Source organism: Perognathus longimembris, chromosome 22, assembly GCF_023159225.1.
Source record: "Perognathus longimembris pacificus isolate PPM17 chromosome 22, ASM2315922v1, whole genome shotgun sequence".
NCBI lineage: Eukaryota > Metazoa > Chordata > Mammalia > Rodentia > Heteromyidae > Perognathus > Perognathus longimembris.
In genome coordinates, this window is record NC_063182.1 from 16,872,557 (window position 1) to 16,894,964 (window position 22,408).

At 34.4% G+C, this 22,408-nt stretch overlaps 1 protein-coding gene across 1 annotated transcript in view; it reads left to right on the forward strand.

Annotated features, from left to right (window-relative positions):
• Positions 1–22,408, forward strand: part of Rasa1 (RAS p21 protein activator 1) — a 68,289-nt gene that overhangs the window by 8,558 nt on the left and 37,323 nt on the right. Inside the window, exons 2-6 of the mRNA XM_048331562.1 lie at positions 10,822–10,974; positions 12,576–12,711; positions 13,525–13,595; positions 16,844–16,961; positions 19,961–19,992. Coding sequence (XP_048187519.1) covers positions 10,822–10,974; positions 12,576–12,711; positions 13,525–13,595; positions 16,844–16,961; positions 19,961–19,992 — 510 coding nt within the window. The remainder of the gene's footprint in view (positions 1–10,821; positions 10,975–12,575; positions 12,712–13,524; positions 13,596–16,843; positions 16,962–19,960; positions 19,993–22,408) is intronic.

Below are 22,408 nucleotides of genomic sequence, written 5' to 3' on the forward strand. Positions count from 1 at the left end.
GCTTTTGTAAATTAGAAAGGCAGGCCATGCTAAGAGAACATAATGCTCTGGCATATTTCAAAATTTTTCTTTTTAACCTTCTTGCCAAAGGAGTGGGGATTTTATCTAGTACTTGCTGTAGAGACATAATAGAGCTCCTGGAGATAAAACTATAGTGGAACAAAGGGTGAACTTATTCAGCAGTGATACTCACTAGATACTTTGTTGAAGATGAACTATACAGCTTGTGGGGGAGGGGCCTGGGGGGTATAAACCTGGGAGGAAATGGAGGAGGTAACAAGTTTGATAAGAAAAGTACTCACTGCCTTACATATTAAACTGTAACCACTCTATCATCTTAACAATAAATTAATTAAAAAGAAGAAATATACTCATTACCTGACTTATGTAACTGTAAACCCTCTGTATATCCTTTACAGTAAAAATAAATTAAAAAAACAAAAACGTATTCTGGGTTCCTGGAGAATTTTTAATTCAGACTAAGTCTCCAGAAGTTCTTCAGTTACGGCTAAAACTTCCCTACTCTGGCAGTGGTTCCCTGGAAAGCTTTTGCTTGTGTTTTTCTGCTCTGGTAAGTTGTGGGTTGTTTTTTCTCCCCAGTATTTGTCTGTCTCTGAATTTTAGGGCAGTAGTTTGCTTTTAGTACCTTATTTCTTTGAAGGATCTAAGAAAACTTGGCCATTTTGAATGTGTCCAGCTGTTCACCATTTGTAAGTATAACAGTGAGTCGGCTGGAATCCTTGCTCAAATGGTGGAGTGCCAGCAAGGATGCAGTGTCGAGTTTTCAGTCTTCCTGTATGTCAGACAAGACATACAAGTGGCTACAAGAAACTACAAGTGCCTTTAACAAGTTGTAATGTACTTTTAAAGTAGTTGAAATGAAACTGGTTTGTGGAAATTTGGAAGTCCTGTAAGAGAGCCTAAAGCTGGAAGTGATAAAGCAATGGGACCGGTTATTTTCAAAATAGCATGCAAGATCAGAATTCATCATTTTTACTCCAAATAATGAATATTTAAATGTCTTATAGGCAGGTATCTTGTTTTTATTACAGTGCATTTCAAAGTAACTGATGCTTCATTTTCACTTTGTTGATATACTTAATCAAAATCTAGAACCAATAGATGTTTTATAAGAGGAAAACTTATAAACAAGTAAAGGGATTTTTTTAGTAAGTTTAAAAGTATCAACAATCTCATAAACATTTATATTTTATAAATTGTATATTAAAGCACTAGGTAATTCTTTTAACCTTTTTGACGATTTGGTAACTTTTTTTTTTTTTTTTTTTGGCTAGTCCTGGGGCTTGGACTCAGGGCCTGAGCACTGTCCCTGGCTTCCTTTTGCTCAAGGCTAGCACTCTGCCACTTGAGCCACAGCGCCACTTCTGCCCATTTTCTCTATATGTGGTGCTAGGGAATTGAACCCAGGGTCTCATGTATACGAGGCAAGTACTCTTGCCACTAGGCCATATCCCCAGCCCGATTTGGTAACATTTTTATTTTGGAAATTCTGTGCTTTTGGGACTCTAGAGTGCACAAGAGTTCTTAATGTTAAATCTGTATTTTCCTGAGCTTTGTTAAGCATGGTAAGTACAGTAATAGCCAAGTAGCTAAGTTTCTTGTCTTCCTGTTGCTTACTTACAAAGGAAGTATTATAGAGGAAAAACCTATAGGTTAGGCTTTGGAAAACCTGTTTTTGGTTTTAATCCTTTAGTCAATTATTATATTGAAAGAATTGCTCAAGTTCTTCATGATTCAGTCTTTCTTTTTGTGAAACATGGTACCATTTGCTCTTTTTTTAGTTTCAATATTTTATAATTTTCAAAATACTAGTTATTTTTACATTTTTTATTTTGTATGTATTAAATGCAGTATATTTCAATATGCACATATGGTGAAACAATTATTACTATAGCCAAGTAAATTAACTTATTTACCATTTCAGTTAGCTCTGTGTGTGTGATTGGATGAGGTAATAGTACTGAGGAAGTAGTCACGTTGCCAATTTACATGCTGTCCTGAGCAACGACCATGCTAATCCTGTTTGTATCATTACAGTTGTTAGTGTATGTACTACCTGAGTGAATAGTGTATATGGTTCCTACAGAAGAAGGAACATTTGATGTCTAAGTTCTGATGATTGGTTCTTTCAATGTGAACTATCACAGGAATCATTATATGAATTATGTAAATTAAGTATATGAATCAAAGAATGACATGTTAACATTATAGGAGCAGCGATATCAAGTTTTGCTGTTATATTGGAATTTTTTTGCTAGTCATTGGGCTTGTACTCAGGGCCTGAGCACTGCCCTGGCTTATTTTTGCTCAAGGCTAGCATTCTACCACTTGAGCCACAGCGCCACTTTTGGCATTTTCTATTTGTGGTGCAGAGGAATCAAACTCAGGGCTTCATGTGTGCAAGGCAAGCACTCAACCACTAGGCCATATTCCCAGCCACATATTGTAAATTTTTTTTTGGACATATACTATGTTTCCAGGAAGGGGGCGACTACTAAAACAAGAACAGATATTTTCGATTTAGAGAAAAAAAAAGTCTTCCTTAGCGGAGAAACTTATTTCTATATTTTAATGACAGAGCATTTTTAGACCAAACCATGAATCAGGTAGTTATTTTTGAAGTAATAGCAGTAAGTTGTAACTTTTATATCTAAGCATGCTAATGCTAAAATTTGTTCTTGAATAATATCTATACATTCATAACCTGGAAGCAAAAAAAATTGTTTTGAAAAAAAGAAGTGACGGATGTGATTAAAATTTATTTCATGAACATAGAAAGTGAAAAAATGGCAACATTCTGAAAAGTACAGAGAAGTAGAGAAACAGAAGTATGGATTTCATCACATCTTTGACTTCATTAGGCATGAGATGTTAGTTGTATAAAAGCAGAACAGATGAACCTGCTACCAGTGGCCCATGCCTGTAATCTTAGTTACTCAGGAGTCTGAGATCTGAGGACTGCTTGTATTTTGAAACAAGGAGGAATAGACAAATCTGAGAAAGTTTTATCTTTAACCAGGAAAAAGTCAGAAGTTGGAGGTATGGTAGAGTGCCAGCATTGAGCACCAAAGCCACATAGTAGCAAAAAGTTCTGAGTTCAAGCCCCAGTACCAGCACTCTAAAACTATACAGAAAAGATAAAGGATGTTTGGCTCAATGTCAGCTGTCTACTCAGCTGATATTAATGAACGGAGTCACAGATTAGAGAGCCGAACATAGGTGAATTTGTAAAAGTGTGGTAGCGTTGACCTATGTAAACATTTGCAAGTATTGAGAATGGAGCTACTGTGTAAAATAATGTAATAGATGAAGGATAGGACAATAGCTGGACACTGCATTGTTAGGAATGGTTTAATATGTATATAGCTTTGTCTAATAGTTATATATGCATATTATATGTTTATTTTATTGGCTACATATATAGCCAATAAAATTTAAAATTTATTTAAATGCACACATACATATGTAATGTATCTTTTTTTGTGTGTGCCAGTCAAGGCCTGGGTGCTGTTGTTGAGCATGTGTGCTCAAGGCTGGTACTCTATCCCTTGAGTCACAGCTCCACTTGTGCCTATTTGGTAGTTAATAGGAGAGAAATGTTTCATAGACTTTTCCTGCCTGGGCTGGCTTTGAACCACAATCTCCTTATCTCAGCAGTCTAAGTAGTTAGGAATACAGGTGTGAGTTACAAGTGCATGGCCTATTTCCAAAATTTTTAAGGCCTGAATGTTGAAATGAAAGTTTTTGGCATAAAGGTTTTTTTATTTGGAGTCACATTTTAAATCATGTTTTTTTATTAATACATAAAACACAGCATTATAAGTATTCACTTCATTGAATTTTAATGAGTGAATATACCTGTGTTCTAAAGAAAAGGATGTCCTTTGTGCCTGCTCTCCCATCTCATACTATGACAGAAAATTCCAATTTGTACTGTAGTTTATTTTTTACTTCTTTTTTTTTTTTGGCCAGTCCTGGGCCTTGGACTCAGGGCCTGAGCACTGTCCTTGGCTTCTTTTTGCTCAAGGCTAGCACTCTGCCACTTGAGCCACAGTGCCACTTCTGGCCATTTTCTGTATATGTGGTGCTGGGGAATCGAACCCAGGGCCTCATGTATATGAGGCAGGCACTCTTGCCACTAGGCCATATCCCCAGCCCCTATTTTTTACTTCTGTATACATTGAACATATTCTTTCTTGTATTACTCCAGTAATTTTGTTACAGGGTAGCAGTGTTTACTTAATTTCATTGCTTGGTGTTAGGTTTTTCTAGTGATGTTTTTGACAGGTTGTATCTGGTTTGTTTATTCCAAATAGTATTATTTTTCAGTTTTCTCCTAATGACTTTTGTAAAACATGTTACATACATAGGATTAAAATTGCTGCACCACAGGATATTATATAATAAGCTTAATGGATATGGCAAGGTCATCTTGAAGTGTTTATACACATTTACATTCTAGCAACAATATGAGAATTCAGGTTGCTTTACTCTCGGCAACATTTGATGTTTATCTTTTTCATTCTACAATTTTGGTGGATGGATTAAAGTAGCCTATGTTAGTTTTTAATTTTTGTGTGTGTGTGTGCGTGTGTGTTTGTGTGTGTCAGTGCACGCATGCATGTGCTGTTCCTGAGGCTTTCGCTTGGGCTCTATCACTGAGCCTTTTTGCTCAAGGCTAGTGTTATACTACTTGGGCCACAGCTCTAGTTTCAGGTTTGTTTTTTTGTTGTTGTTGTCATTGTTTTGTGGTTAATTGGAGGTAAGAGTCTCATGGACTTTCCCCGCCCAGCCTGACTTTGAACTGGGAGTCTTTAGGTTTCATTTTCCTAAGTAGCTAGAATTACAGGCTGGGGCCCAGATAGCCTGTGTAGTTTTAATTGATTTTTTTTTTCCTCCTCTGAAGAATAATACCTATCTTTTCGTGTTTACGTCTAATTGGGATAAACTTTCCTAAAGTTAAAAATAGAATACAAACAAATAAAAGATCAGATGTTGTTAGAAAGATTAATAAAAATGATAGATTCTGGGGCTGGGAATATGGCCTAGTGGCAAGAGTGCCTGCCTCATATACATGAGGCCCTGGGTTCGATTCCCCAGCACCACATATACAGAAAATGGCCAGAAGTGGCGCTGTGGCTCAAGTGGCAGAGTGCTAGCCTTGAGCAAAAAGAAGCTAGGGACAGTGCTCAGGCTCTGAGTCCAAGCCCCAGGACTGGCCAAAAAAAAAAAAAAAAAGATAGATTCTGGGTTAGGGAAAATGAAGAGAAATATCACAACTGATCAATTTCAGTAATGAGAAAGGAATATCCTACAAGCCTGTACAGAGGAGTTAATTATGCAATTTTGATATATATACAACATATCCCATTGTAAGAAAGTGAATAGCAGATATCTGTAAATAACACATATACAAGTAAGTCAACAGAAAATACCTGTAACTCACATGTGCATATATATATATATATATATATAAACACATTTCTATCTTATGATAATCATAAATTGACAATAATGGACTTTTTCGTTTATGAAACTAGGTCACCTGGCTGCCTATTTTTTAAGTGAATCTTGACCTCTTGTACTGTAAACAAAAATCAGTTTTATATATCTGCTACATGTAAAAGTAAAAGCAATAAAACTTTTAGGACAAAGCAGCTAATTATATTCATATTCTTAGCAGGTAGAGATTTCTCAAACATAGCCAAAGAAAAGCATCACCTATATCAGAAAAATCTATTAAGAGCATTTGCTCTTCATAACCACAAAAATGAAGTAGAAAGGAAAAGGTACAAAACTGAAAGTATCTAAGATATATATAAAAAAACTCATTGTATAGAGAAAAAGCAGAAATCAGTATAAGTCTGAACAAAAGGATAGGCATATTCAGGTTACCAGTTTTCATAAACTAAAAAGCCCATCATTTTCAGTTTATAATTGTCATAAAAGATAGCTCTGTATGTGTGTGTGTGCATGTGCACGCATATGTGCACATACACTTGAGTGATTTTTAGGTATTTTCTTTGCCTTGTGTATGTGTTATTTACATATATTTGCTATTGGCTTTCTTGCAGTGGGACATATAGCTCATATATCATAATAGCATAATTATTCTTAGAGGCCTGTAGGATACTCTTTTCTCATTACTGAAACTGTGGTATTTTTTTCTTTTGCCCATGCCCCAGAATCTTTCATTTTTATTAATCTTCCTAAAAAACAGCGTCTGACTGTTCACCTGGTTTTATGCTATACTTTTGATTTTCATTGAACTAATTCCCAATTTTTTAACCACTATTTTGTCTCTGACTTTCCAGTCATTAACTCTTCTTTCTTTTAATAACTTTTTTTTTTTTTTTTTTTTTTTTTTGGCCAGTCCTGGGCCTTGGACTCAGGGCCTGAGCACTGTCCCTGGCTTCTTCCCGCTCAAGGCTAGCACTCTGCCACTTGAGCCACAGCGCCGCTTCTGGCCGTTTTCTGTATATGTGGTGCTGGGGAATCGAACCTAGGGCCTCGTGTATCCGAGGCAGGCACTCTTGCCACTAGGCTATATCCCCAGCCCCTTTTAATAACTTTTGAGGTAGATAAAAATAACAATTTCAGGAGTTCTGTTGTGGCACAAAGTGGTAGTGCGCCAGCCTTGAGTAAAAGAGGTCAGGGATAATGCCAAGGCCCTGAGTTCTCAAGCCCCACAACTGACAATAATAATAATTTTGAGGGGGTAGATAAATAATTGATTCTTACTTTGTGTAAGCATTTAATGCTATAGGCTTCTTTCCACGTAAAAGCTTCAGGTGCAGGTCACAAATTGCTATCTGACCTATTGCTCATTTTATTCTTATTTTTTGCTTTAAGAGTTAAGAAGTATATTGGTTTATTTTCTGTATTAGTGTGGAACATTTAAAGTTTTTCTTTTGGTGGGGCAGTGGGGATGGCAAAATGCACAACCAATAGAATCCATTGAGACTAGAAAATGAGTTTGGGCCTTTGAATTGAGGCTTGGTGGATTCATTATATGGTTAGTTTGGGATGAAAGTTCCATGATTTCATGGAACTTTATTGTATAATTTCATGGAGTTTTATTCTTTTGCTATTGGGTGCAGATGTCTTTAAAAGAACAGTTATATTTGTAAATCTTGGTCATGTCTGGCATGTTCACTGCTGCTTGTTGTTATTTTTTTGCTCTGTTTCCTTTATCAATTATTGATATTAGAACTATTAGAACTAATAGAAAACTATTGTTTTCGATTATTGTGCATTTAGTTGTTTTGAGGGAACTCTATCGATTGAGTATCACTCTATCAATACTTCCATTTATATTTTACATGTTTTTATATTGAATTATTGAGCAATGCACATTTAAAATTAGCTTAAATTTTGGTGACTTCTTCATGAAATGCCTCTATTGCTAATAATATTTATTATTTTAAACTTTTATTCTACCAAGACAGTATTACTTTTTAATACCTGAACTAGATAAAAATGCTTCAAAAATGAAAAAAAATAAAAAGAAATCATAGGCCAATTTCCTGGTGAACATAGACACAGAATTCTCAATATAATACTTGGAAATTGAATCTATCACCACACTATAAAGGTCATACTCCATGAACAAGTAGGTTTCCTTCCAGGGATACAATAATGGTTTAACATAGGCATATCAGTAAATATAATACAGGTCTAAGAATCACACTGTCATCTCAATAGATGTAGAAAAAGTCTAGCAAAATTCAAGCCTTTCATCATAAAAGTGCTGAAAAACTAGGACTAGAAGGAACATAACCTTATAAAGGCTATTCATGGCAGAAATGCCATACTAAAAAAGCCATTCATCAAACATTAGGCATTAGGCAAGAGTGTCTGTTCTCCTCACTTTTATTCAATAGAATACTAGAATTCCTAGCCAGGAATTCTGACTTTAAACTGTGCGACAGAGCCATCATAGTGAAAATAACATGGTACTGGTCCAAAAACAAAGCTTCAATCCAGTGGAACAGAACACCGAGAAACAGCCCCACACAGTTTTATTTATTTACCGGCAGTCCTTGAGTGTATGTTTGTGTAGTAGTCTGTGTGTTGAAATGGAAAGTTCACATTATACCATATCTACCACTTATTTCTATGGCTAAATTATTTTACTTTGAAGGACAGGCTGGTTATTCAGACTTGAGAATCTGATAGATTTTTCTTCAAAACTCAGTGAACCTATCACCAAGGGAATCATGGACAGTGTTTGGTGCTTTCAAGCAAAATTCAAATTTTCATGCAAAAATTAGAATTTTGGAAACTTTGTATCTCTGATTGTGAGTTTGAGTATTTCTTATGTAATGATTTTGTTAAACTTCTTGTTTAATGTCCCTAAGACAGTCTTCAAGTCCATTGATTTTTCTAGTCACCAAACTTACTAGCAGTAATTGTTTATTTTAGTAAAATGATGAAGACCAAAATCAGTAAGTAACAAAACTGCATAGGGATGAGTTCGATACAAACGTTTAGTTTTTCTCTCTTAAGTCATATAAACAGTAATTGAAATATTTGCAGCCAGGAATACTCACCTAAGCCTCAGTGTTAAGGTTATTATTGGGGGTCAGTTATGTAGTACTGAAGCATTCACATGGCTTACCTTAATAACTCAAAGATTTAATGATACATGCTTTATGTATTTTTGTGCAAGGGGAACTATCCTGTGTTGCATTTTGTATATATTTTAAAATTACTATATCATCTTGTTGAACTGATCCTTTTATCAATATATACTGACATCTTTTGTCCTTTTTGTTTTTTGCCAGTCCTGGGGCTTGAACTCAGGGCCTGAGCACTGTCCCTGGCTTCTTTTTGCTTAGGGCTAGCACTCTACCACTTGAGCCACAGCGCCACTTCTGGCTTTTTTCTATATATGTTGTACTGAGGAATTGAACCCAGGGCTTTATATGTAGGAGTCGAGTACTTTACCACTAGGCCATATTCCCAGCCCATCTTTTGTTCTTTTATGGTATTTTTAAAAAAGTTTTATGAATATTGCTACTTATATTCATTTTAATTTGTTTTTGTTACATCTTGTGTATTGAATTATTGAATATCTTTACCCATGAAGGGAATTACTTGTGGGCATTGTATAGTTCTCTAGTTTTTTATTCACTCAATCTATATCATCCATCCGTCTCTCCATCTGTCTGTCGGTCTGTCTGTCCATCTGTGGTCTTAACAACCATGAGCAACTTCTGCAATTATGTTAGTGATTTTCCTCTTGCTCAGTATGTTTTTTATTGCTTTCCACTTCTTTTATTACTTTTGTGATTTGGCAGTTTTCTGATTTGCCATGCTTTAATTCTCTTTTCTTTGCCTTTTGCTTGTCTGTTTAATGAGTCTCATGTTTTCATGTGACTTGAAAATAGTAGTTATCCTTTTATTTTTTTCTGTAGGGTCTGCCAACTCTTCTTTACAGGAATAGTCTGGTGCTCAGCAGTTGCTGCTAACTTGGGCAAAGTATAGTTGTTCTTCAGTTTTGAAGGATACAGTTGGCAGGTTTTTTTTTTTCTCCTGAAAATGTTTTTATTATATCTTACCATTTTCTTCTAGTGACTTCTGAGAAATTTTATTGTTTTTATGTGACTTGATTTTTTTCTTGCTGTTTTTAGGATTTTTTTGTTTTTGACGTTTTGGCTCCTATATGTAGATGCAGGTCTGTTTGAGTCAATTTAGTTGGGTTATTTAAGGTTCTTAGATTTGGTTGTCCCTATCTCTGAACTTCTGGGAAGCTTTCATCTCTTCATTTTTTGGAACTCCTACAATTGGTTATATGATTGCTTGACTGTGTCTTTATAGGCTTATGTGCTTTTTAAAACAATCTCATTGATTGAAAGTTTTTAATTTAAAAATTTTGACTGGTTTATTCTTTCTATCCCTTTGCTCAATCTCTTACTCAATCTTGAATTGTTTTTCTTATTTCTTTATATTGCTTATCTATATAACTCTTATGCCTTGGTTGTTTCTTACGATTTTAAAAATTAGTTTCCTTTAAAAAAATTATTTTGGTTGCTGTTGGTTGTGGAGCTTGAACTCAGGACATAGGCCCAGGGACTGTTCCCTGAGCTTTTGTGCTTAAGGCCAGTGCTCAGCCATTTTGAGCTACAGCTCCACTGGCCAGGTTTTTTGGTAGTTAATTGGAGGTAAGAATCTCACAGGATTTTCTGCCCAAGCTGACTTGGAATCCTGATCCTTAGATCTCAGCTTCTTAATTAGCCAGGATTGCAGGTGTAAGTCACCCGCTCCTAGCTGCTTGCTTGTTTTTAAGTGGGACTGCGGTTTGAACTGAGGACCTTTTGCTTGCTAGACCAGTGTTGTACACTTGAGTCATTCCTCGAGTCCTACAAATTGGGGATGATTTCTGGAGAATTTTTGTATCCTCTGGATACCTTGTTGAAACAAAGAACACCAGCCTTTTAGGCTTTTAGTTTTATTTTCCTATTCCAGGGTATGAACATTAAAATGAGTCAAAGGTTTTATTTTCTTATTGGTTTTATGTGTTTATTTTTTGGTCAAAAGTTGGCTAGAGTTGTAGATGAATTATTTCTATGTGTCCATCTTACTTATACCTTCCTTAATTAAAAAGAGTAGAGGGAGGGACATTGTAAGAGACACTAAGAAGAGGGTGAAAAACAAGTGTGCTAAAATTTTGATTCAAAGTCAGATATAAATGTGTAAATTACATGTAGACCTTGAAAACTTCTTGTATGTTTCAATCAGCCTAGTAACTTTATGGTTGCTGCTTTTATTTTAAGCTTTTTATCTCTTTGTCCCTAGGTGGTATCATGGAAAACTTGATAGAACTATAGCAGAAGAACGCCTCAGGCAGGCAGGGAAGTCTGGTAGCTACCTTATAAGAGAGAGTGATCGGAGGCCGGGGTCCTTTGTACTTTCATTTCTTAGCCAGACAAATGTTGTCAGCCATTTCAGGTAAGTGTTCTTGTTCTAAGATTACTTAGTATAGCTGTTTGGATTCTGTGTTTATAACTATCTCTGCTTTCTCAAAAGTTAATGACAGTGACATTTAAATACTAGAGAAGGAAATTTGATTTCACTTAAATTATTTAATCGTTGAAGTGAGTTAGTGTTATTTATTGAATGTTTCAGTTTCTTGTTTAAAAACTTGACTGTTGGTCTTTACTATGCTAATTCACAAACATACATATATATCACTTTTAAAGTATAAAGAATTGCAAAGAAACTTTCAAGAAGTTTCAGACTTCTACTATTGGGTAACAGAAAATACAGAAAACGTTGTTTTTAACTCTCAATATTTGTGCCCTTCAGTTCACTTTTGATTCTCTATTCTGAAACTATGTTCACATGCCTTTCAATGAAACAGATGGGTAGATTTTGAAGTGGTGATGTCAAAATTTGTATATACAGATATATTTTATGCATATTATTGACTTCTATTCTTTAATGGGAGGAATTGGAAGAAAAACATCATCTAGAGTTTTCAATGTTAATTGATAAAATGTTCTTGAACCTTGGATTTTAGAATTATATCTATCTATCTATATATACTTTACTATAATACCTGGTACACATGTAACATTTATATAAATTATACTTTTATGTAATACAATTTAATGATATAATTTAATATTTGATAAGATATTTAACAGTATTATATGAAATCATTGTATTTTATGCAAATTGCAAGAGATCTATAAGCTACTTTAGTCAGAGTAAACTAGAATAATTACATAAACAGAAAAATTGCTTAATAAGTGAAGCAAGAGGTTTCTGAAAGTATATTTAAAATGTTTATAAGTATCAAATGCACATAACTTAAAATGAAATAACAGCCAACAGGAAAATACTAACAAAGTGATTTTTAAAATGGAAAAATAACCCCCAAGGATAAATAAAAGATGTATGAAATTTGTAAATTCATAGGTTCTTTCTTCTTTTTTTTTTGCCAATCCTGGGGCTTGAACTCAGGGTCTAGGTGCTGTCGCTGAGCTTCTTTGTGCTCAATGATAGCACTCTACCACTTGAGCCACAGTGCTACTTCTAGCTTTTTCTGTGTACGTGGTACTGAGGAATCGAACCCAGGGCTTCATGCATGCTAGGCAAGCACTGTTAACACTAGGCCACATTCCCAGACAAATTTAGTTTCTTTATGAAACTTTGTTTTAGAAATTGAGTAAGGACGTAAGGATCAAGCTCATTTGTAGACTTCTTGTCCTGTACAAAGACCTAGGACTAATGGGGCACTTGAAAAATGGTTATACATTGGCCATGGGTAGCACATGCCTGTAATCCTTGCCAAATAGAAGGCTGAGATGTGAAGATTGCTATTTGAAGCCATTCCAGGCAAACAAATCTGGAAGTCTCTTAAGCCCAGTTAACTCAAAAAGCCTGAAGTAGTAGAAGTCTGTATCAAGTGATAGTGTCAGTCCTGAACACAAAAGCTAAGTAAGAGCATGAGGCCTTGAGTTTTACGTCTGGTATCTACATACCCCAAGATAAAAATGATTATGAAGATTTTTGTTACACTTATTTTTTTTTTCTTGTCCTCATAGAATTATTGCCATGTGTGGAGATTACTACATTGGTGGAAGACGGTTTTCTTCACTCTCAGACCTAATAGGTTATTACAGTCATGTTTCTTGTTTGCTTAAAGGAGAAAAATTACTTTATCCAGTTGCACCTCCAGAGGCAAGTAAAATTTTAATGAAATAGCTTCCAAATTCTATTATTTCACTTTGGTAATTGTTTTTATTTCCTACTTATTTTCTTATATTTATTAAAATTCAACAAGTACCCTATTGAATTTTAATTGTTTATGTCAACAAAACTGACAACTTCTTTTATAAAATATATTATTCTCTGTAATTTTGTAGTTTACAGCATTTAAAAATAATTCTGAATGAATTATTATTATAAAATTATTTTTGGATGAGTAAGAAATGCTGATTTCATAGTGCTAATTGTGAAATTACTACAGAAGTACAAATGCTTCCACATCATCAAATGAATGTTAATTAGTATGTTGAGTAACATTCTTATTATCTGAATAAAAATGATAGTATGTTATTGTGTATTACCTCTAATTCAAGCTCCTTAGAAGGCTGAGAATGGAAGGACCTCAGTTTGAGGCCATTTGAGGCAGAAAAGTTCTGAGACCCTATCCTGAAAATAAGTAGCAAAACAGGCCTGGAGGTATGGCTCAAGTGGTAGAGCACCTGCCTAGCAAGCTCAATGCCTGAGTTCAAGCCCCAGTAGGCCAATAAAATTTTTTTTAAAAGATAATTATGTTTTTAAAAGAATATCTGTAAAAACATCAGAAGATCAGCAAACATTCCAAAGGTTTGGATAGAAGTTTTAAAAGAGGTTAATTTGAATGATTCTGTAGAGTTTATTTGTAATCTAGATTTTTTTTTGGTTGGATTTAACTTTGTATAGAGATACTTCATTTTGACTTTGCAACAAAAACTGCTTTAAAAAAATTTTTTAAAAAATGATTTCTAGCCAGTAGAAGATAGAAGGCGTGTTCGAGCCATTCTGCCTTACACAAAAGTACCGGACACTGACGAAATAAGGTATTTGATAGTATTTTTCTTCTGTATAGACACTTGATAAATGACCTAGTAGGTAAAGATGATTGCTCTTGTAGTAGTTATAATGGTTGGGGAATTGCAGAAGTAGCCTATAACAACCTTTTCAACAGTGCCTCTAATATTTGATCTGTTGTTCCATATTCCTGGGATGGCTTATCTGTTTATGCTAATGATTTGGCTCAGGGTGACTACTTGAAAATGACAGAAATAACACCTTTATTGTAAACTTTGGCAATGGAAAGGCAGTCTTATAATCTATATATTAAAAAATTATTACCCATGACTTTTATTCCTCAGGTATAAATGATATTTAATTGATAATTAAGCTTCTGTGTAATATAATGGATAGATAAGTTTAAATTTAAAAAATATTACAGAACATTTTATGTGGTGCTTTATTTCTTTATTTCTATATACATCATTGTTCAAATTGATGATCAGATTTCCTTGTCTATAACCTTAACACCCTGAACATACCTGATTTTCCAATAGAAATTTTTAAAAATTTAAGTACTTCAGGAAGATTTGATTATTAATTTCTCTTTGAAAGCAATAATAGCATTTAAAAATGTAGGGAAAACATCCAGACAATATGATTAAGAAAACAAAAATTCAGTAATCTGAACTTCAGAGTTTTATTTTAATATATTTATCTTCTAAATAATGACTATGCATTTTAAGTTGTTTGGTGGTATTGGGTTTGAACTCACAGGGTCTCATACTCGCTAGATAGGTGCTCTATTATTTGAGTCACATATCCCTAGCCTTTTTTGCTATAATTATTAGCTAGAATCTTACAGTTTTAATCTGGGGCCAGACTCAGATCATAACCCTACCTATTTGTGCTACAGAGGCAGATGACTTTTTGTGTCACAGTGCTCCACTTTTACTGATTGAAATGAGGTCTTGCTACCTTTTTATCTTGCCTAGTTTCCAATTGAGACCCTCCATATCCCTGGGATTGTAGATGTGTGCCCCAAAGCTCTACTATTAGTTATTATTTTTGACAAACATTTGTGATTTGACTTGGGGGACTAGAAAAGCGAGAAAGGAAGAGATATGTTTAATAAATGAGAATAGTGTTAACTACCAATTTAGGAATTTTAGGTAATTTGTAATTCTCAGATATCACTTAGGACAGCAGTTGCTGATGTGTGTTCAGTATAATGTCAATCAGTGATCCTTGTGATTCATACAAATGGTCTATATTGGCCAGGGCTCTTTAGGATTTATTATGAGACATTGCTTCCCACAGTTACGGAGAATGAGACATTCTGTGCTGTTATTTGTAAGCTGTAGACTGAGGAAAGCTTGTATAATTTAGTCCAAGTTCAAAGGCCTGAGAACCATGGGAATCACTGGAACTGACAGTCTCAAGACAAAAGATGAGAGGAAATGCTCCATATCACAGAGGGGAAGGAAAGGGAGAGAAACCATTCTGCCTTCTTTTTCTTCTGTTCAGACACTCAGTGGATTGGATAGGACTACAACGTATTTTATGGTAGTTTATTGATTCAAATTCTGATTTCATCCAGAAACATCCTTACAGAAAAAGAAGAAATAATATTTAACATGGGCACCCTGTCGCCCAATCAATTTGATTCATAAAATAAATTACCACAATACATGAGGTCAAAATTTTCACAGTTAAGACATTATTTGCCTCCCCCCCGCCCTTTTCCCCATTTTGACTTCCTAATGGTAGTGTAAAAGCCATAGTAAAATTGCTGGTGACTTAGAAATATTTTTGATGAGGCAACAAAAGTATTTTATTAAGTTTCAGCCTTTGACTACAGATCTTTCAGCATTTTCTATAATAAATGGGAAGAAAATAAAACATTTTGTTTATGGTTATACTTATCTGTAATTTTAGCATCCAAAAAGCTGAGGCAAGTTGGTTATTTCAACAACAGCATGAGTACCAATACAAACTTAGCTTCTGCTGAGTAACAAAGTCCTGTGTCTTTCGAAAAAGTTAAAAGCTAAACTAAAAAAAAAAAAATTAAGAAAAGTAATTACGAGCTAAACTAGCTGTTGCCTATGTGTATACCACTTTTGCTTGAGATAATGTCAGCTATAGTTACTTGGACTTGAATTTTGCACCTTAATTTGTAAAATTAATAAAATGAAACTACTACTTTAAAGAAAATCAACTGAGACTTTAATTAACCAATTAAAGAATTTAGAAAGCTTGTATTGGCCATCATAGTTCAACAGCTTCACATATGACTTCAAATAATGACTTTTCTTTTTTTTTTTTTTTTGGCCAGTCCTGGGACTTGGACTCAGGGCCTGAGCAATGTCCCTGGCTTCCTTTTTGCTCAAGGCTAGCACTCTGCCACTTGAGCCACAGCACCACTTCTGGCCGTTTTCTGTATATGTGGTGCTGGGGAATCAAACCCAGGGCCTCATGTATATGAGGCAAGCTCTCTTGCTATTAGGCCATATCCCCAGCCCCCAAATGACTTTTCTAATGAAATCTGTGGTGTATAAGATGCTAGTAAATAATTTGTGTATCACTATATTCTGAATGATGAAAGCTTGGTGTTAAGGAATTATGCTTGGAAAAATGATGCAGTACAAAGACTAGTGGAAGTTCTTTGGCACTATATTACAGCCTTCAAGAAGTTACTTTTGGAGATTTTAGTATAATACTTGTTACTATCTGAAAAAGCTATAAATATACATACCTCTTTCATACCTATATTTGTATGAAGTGAGATATTTTTCACGCAATTTAAGCAAAAAAATCCAACAAACCCCAAGGTTATTTATTATACCGCTGACTCTGAAATTGATAAAAATGAAAGCATGATGCCTTTTTTACAACACACTTCAGTACCAAATTCAGGGAAAGAATGCTATATTCATTAGGTAAAGGTGTCTGTGTAAAACAAATAAGCTGTACCATTTGTTTATAAGGGAAAGGTTAATTGATATAAACACCTACATAATAAAACTATGCTTATTCAACTTTTTCTGAATTAACTTTTTATATACCTATAGAGTATTTTTTTCTTTTATATCTAATCTACAAAGGAAAATGCAGTAATACTGAAATAAAAGAATATAGATAATTTTCTAGATTTTATGTCATAGATAGTACCAGAAATAGGATAGTTTTTCATAATTCTAATACTTTGATTTTTCTCAAAGTATTTCCTGTGTTACAGTATCTGAGTACTCATCTATACACATTGAAGATTATAATGTCCTATTTGCTATTTCAGTTTTTTAAAAGGAGATATGTTCATTGTTCACAATGAATTGGAGGATGGATGGATGTGGGTTACAAATCTCAGAACTGATGAACAAGGCCTTATTGTTGAAGACCTAGTAGAAGAGGTGGTAAGTTTCATTCTTTTCTTACCAATTCCAGAATCCAAGCATTTTCTGAAAGTTTGGAACTTGTCCAGACTTTGGGTAATTAGCACTGAATGTATTTCTTTTATGAAAGATTAATTCATAAGTACAAGGAATTTTTCATAAAATTTGAGTACTTATTTGTAAAGAAAATAAAGTTATCAAGTTTTAATATGTAGCTTTGTGTTTTCAAAAAATGTTGTGACTTTTTAGAGTGAGTTAGGAATATCTTAACATTTGTTTATTTTAGTCCTATTTTTGCCCTCTTAGTTTATCTTATAGAAGAAATTCAGACTAATCCTGTAATCTCAAGTGGCTAAATACACTTGTCTTCACATTCTTTATTTTCCAAATGTATGTATTATTTTCTAACACTCCTGGGAAAGCATCTGTACAACACATATGGTTCTATATTTTTTAATGTTCCAATTTTCTTTATCATGTTACATTATTTGGTATGTAGTGTAAATAACCACATAGGTTCATTGTTTGTTATTAGGGTCAACATCCAAGGAATATTTGTATCAGTGCCAATATTAATATCACTAAAATAATTTAAACAGGTCCACATAAAAATGTAGAATTTATTTTTCTGGTTATTATGGTCTTGTAGGATAGAATGGCTGTGTTCTTTTGTAATCTTCAAAGTTCCTTTCTTTTTTTTTTAAGTTATGCCATGAGTCTGGTAATATGATGAAAACTGTACTTTGACTATTGTTCTAGAACGATTTCAGTAGAGAATATTTTTCTACTAATTCTGATCTCCCTATTCTGACAGCCAGATCTTGATTCACAGAGGTAAAAACACTGATGGAAAGTGGAAGGAGTTGAGAAAATTGTTTTATATATTCCACATAGTTACTTGGTTAAAGAGCTGGGTTAGAACTCTTAAACACTCTCTCCCTCCCTCCCTCCCTCCCTCCCTCCCTTTCCCCCTCTTCCCCCCTCTATTCTCTCTCTGTCTCTCTCCCTCCTCTCTGTCTCTCTCCCTCCTCTCTGTCTCTGTCTCTGTCTCTGTCTCGCTCTCTCTCTCTCTCTCTCTCTCTCTCTCTCTCTCTCTGTGTTCCTTTGCCTGTGCCTGGTTTGGGGACTTGAGCTTATTACCTGGGTGCTGTCCCTGAGCGTTTTTTACTTAAGGCTAGCACTTTTAATGCTTGAGCCACAGCTCCAGTTCTGGCTTTTTTGCTGCTTAATTGGAGATGAGACTTTAATGCTTGGACTAGCTTCAGATTCTGGTCCTAAGTCTCATCTTTTTGAGTAGCTAGGATTACAGGCATGAGCAGAATGTTGAATTCTTGTAATAGCATTCTAGGTTCTGCAGTTAGAGAGATGTATTTGTTATAGACAAAAATGCTCATACGGAACTATCTCAGTTGGTTTTTCTAATAAAATACCTTAGAATTTTATAAGGGATTTATTTCCCTCTCATATATACTGCCTACCCACTTTCCTGTCCACATTTTTGAAAGGCATTAACTTCTCTTAAATTCTTGGAATTCTAGGTCAAATAACTAGTGTTCTCTAAGCACATTGCTTTTGTGTCTTTTAGACACCTGCTTAGAGTACTCTGATAGGAAAGTATTTTGTTTTGATTAACTGATGTATCCTCATTGCCTAGACTAGTGCTTTGCATTAGTAGGCATTTAGTAAATGTCTTTGTGCAACTTTAGTTGGAATATTTAAATAGTTGAACAAAATGAGCAAAATTAGGTGAATGCCAATAAAGATAGAAGAGCAAATCAATTATGGAGAAATCATTCTTAATCAGAACCTTCTTTTTGAATGTACACATTATAAGCAGTGTGTTGTGGATGAATGCCTGAATGAATACCTATTCTGTTTTCTCTTTGACACACTGCTGTCCTGCTAGATTGTCTTATAAAATTTGATTCATCAGCTCAGTTCAGATGTTACCCACCCCTTCTTTCACAGAGATTTTATGCCCTTTTAGGTTCTTACAAGCAAAAATGCTTCTTCCTGCATTTCTACTTTTTTTCTGCATTTCATTATAATGTAATTTTTTAATACAAAAAATTAACTTATATAAATCTCTATCAGAGAATGATAATGCTTTTCATTTGTAGTTATTTCTGTTAGCAGAAGGCTTTGGGGGAATTTTGATCTTAGTCTGACTGGGTATTTAATTGCTGAGGACTAAATTTCATTAAGTAAACCCACATATTGATGGGTTTTTCCTATTCTTTTATTCTGTTCTTTTGTTGTTTATTCATTTAAATGTCAGTGCTAGGTAATAGGAATATAGTTGAACAGATATTTGGTAAAAACTATGTACTTAGCTTTGTTATGGTGCTTCTGGTGTTATTGTTGGTTAGTGTTTAATAAAGAATAGCTTAGACCCTAATATAACTCTTATTGTCAAATGTTAGCACATCTTAAAAAATGGATACAAAACATAATAAGGTAAAAGTTCTAAAGATGATAAAAAAGAAAGTGTCCTTTGTACTCATTGTAAAAGTTAATATCCATGTTTTAGGGTCTCAAACTGTTTGAATGTGAAAATAGTATTTGAGATGGATTCTGTCTAGATGGTAGACAGTAGTCAAGCTACAGTCATAAGATGATGTAGATTGGACAGTGGATAGCTGTGTTACGGCAATACCTAGAGAATTGCTACTATAAGATAGGAAGTATATTTTTAAGAACTATGATAAAGGAGTTTGGTTGCAAAATAAGTTTCTATAAACAACAGATAGGTATTAAAGGCTTGGATTTCAAAATTATATTTGGCTTTATTTTTCTTTTTGCAAAGCAGACCTGTAGTTCATACTAATGAATTCAGGTGGAAATAATAAGGAAACATTGAGGTTTATTGTAGCTGGGCTTTCTTAATAGTTTTAAAAATTAATGTATACATAGATATGAAGAACATTGTGGAAGTATGTTTGAAGATGTGATTTTGTGAATTTTAATTAGATTATAGTTAATTATATAAAATATTGTCTTAAATTTCCTCCTCCCTTTAGGGCCGAGAAGAAGATCCACATGAAGGCAAAATGTGAGTTTGTGTTAATTATTAAAAGGAAAATAAACTATTGTAAAACTACTAATTTAAAAACTGGCCGAAAAGATTTTGAAAGTGTTTTTCGTCAGACATACAGTTAATTAAAGAAAAATGGGCCTAGAGAATTGATGTGTAGAATTTTTAAGGACTGGCTAGTGAAGTCTTAACTGAATGGTGGCCTGTACATTGTATGCACCTCTTTTTTTTTTTTTTTTTTTTTTTTTTTGCCAGTCCTGGGCCTTGGACTCAGGGCCTGAGCACTGTCCCTGGCTTCTGTTTTGCTCAAGGCTAGCACTCTGCCACTTGAGCCACAGCGCCACTTCTGGCCATTTTCTGTATATGTGGTGCTGGGGAATTGAACCCAGGGCCTCATGTATATGAGGCAAGCACTCTTGCCACTAGGCCATATCTCCAGCCCCAGTATGCACCTCTTATATCACCAAATTAAAGACATTTCTGGTAAACGCTACATTAATAGCATTAATAAATAGTATAATACTTTACATTTTCTTTTAGTCTTTGATTATTTTTAATAGTCCTTGGTTTTTTCTTTTTTTTTGTGGCCACATGTTTGATGATTGGGGGAGAGTTAGGGGCTGTTTTGGGAGTTAGAACTCAGGGCCTGGGCACTGTTTCCAAGCATCCTTTGCTGAAGGCTTGTGCTTTATACTTGAGCCACATTTCCACTTCTGGCTTTTTTTGGTAGTTTATTGGTGATAGAATCTCATGAACTTTCCTGCCCTGGGCTAGCTCCTCAGATCTCAGTCTCTTGAGTAGCTAGGATTATAGGTATAGGATTATAGGCATGAGTCACCTGTGCCTGGTTGATGTTTTATTTATTTCTGTCTTTTTTTAAAATTCAGGCTTTTTTTTCCCCATTTTCCTTTGAGATCTTTATTCTAAGATCAAGAATAGCTTTTCACAGTTTTAATATTATATTTGGCAAGAGTTTTCAGTCTTTTCTTTCTCTGCTTTTTTTTTTTTTTTGGTAACAAAGTTTCATTGTACACAGTGCAGTACACAGTCCAGCTTAGCCTCAAGCTGTTGATCCTCCTATTTCCATTTCCCAGGTACTGGGATTATAGGCATGCACTTCTACAGAAGCTAATAACTTCATGATCTTTTTAGATGGGGTTTATGCATATGAATTAAAAATACCTTAATCATTAATTTGAATTCTGTTTTGTCCAGACTATTTTAAGAGACTGTTAATCTTGTGGTATTCTTTCAGTACATTTTTCTTAACCATCCTACCTGTATTTATAGGTAGGATTTATGGCTTGCCTCATGCTTGCTTATTTTATAACCTTGGAACATTAAGATGAATATTCTTTTTATACTTCTTAGCTCCTTACACTTCCTTAATTAGAACGTGCGTTATACTTTCCAGTTTATTTTTTTCTTATTGTCCAATATGGTTTCTAAAAGACTCCTTTAATAAGGCTATACGTAGTTATTTGTGTTACTTTGAAGTCTCTTCTCCACAGCTGCAGTTGCAAATTCTAATTCATATGGAGGAGTCAGATAGTGCTAGCAAATAGGATAGATTAGGTCTATATAGTCTCAATTTTTCCAAATTTGGTGATTTGGTGTTTCAACTTGGCCTCAGGCTTACTAGGCTCTACCACTTGAGTCATACCTCTCTCTAGCCCTTTTTGCTTTAGTTCTTTTCCAGATAGGATCAAGTGTGCTTTTTGTCTGGGATGCACCTCAGCCTCTGATCCTTCTACCTATATCTCCCTCATAGCTGGCATTACAGATGTGAGCTACTGTTCCTGGTCATACATCATAATCTTGTTCTTTATTTTATTGTCGATAAAGATCAAGGTACACAGAACTATTTCCCTTTTGTGAAAAAACAAACTTTAATAAGAGTGGTGCTACACCGATGGCAACTTACATGGTATTCGGGATAATGGTCAGAAGTAAAAACCTAGGAAGTTTTCTGCTGTTGTCAGGTGACTAAGTTGGTATACAGCATTTGACTCTAGTATTAAGAAATCTTTGTTTTCAAGAAAACTACACATGCACATTTTAGTCTATTTTAAATATTGTAGCTTTATTAAAAAAAACAAATGAATTCCTGTATTTAAAACTCTATTTAGTTTTCTCAGTGCCATGTATAAACTGCTTCCACTAGGAAGTTTTTTCTTAACATGTCAAGTCTTGAATTTATACTTTCTTATGTGGTATATCATATGCTAATTTTATGTTGTTGGTGGTATTTTTGTATGTGTCATCTATTTTCTTAAGGCAAAGATTATGGCAGTGGAATACCTTTAATTCTTCAGAGTATCATTGGTAAAATCAGCAAGTCCCATTTGAGATTAAATAGGCCGTATTACTCTGATTAGTAAAGATTTTATCTTCTAAAATCTTGCTTGAATGTGTGCTCTCTTCTGAATCTCAA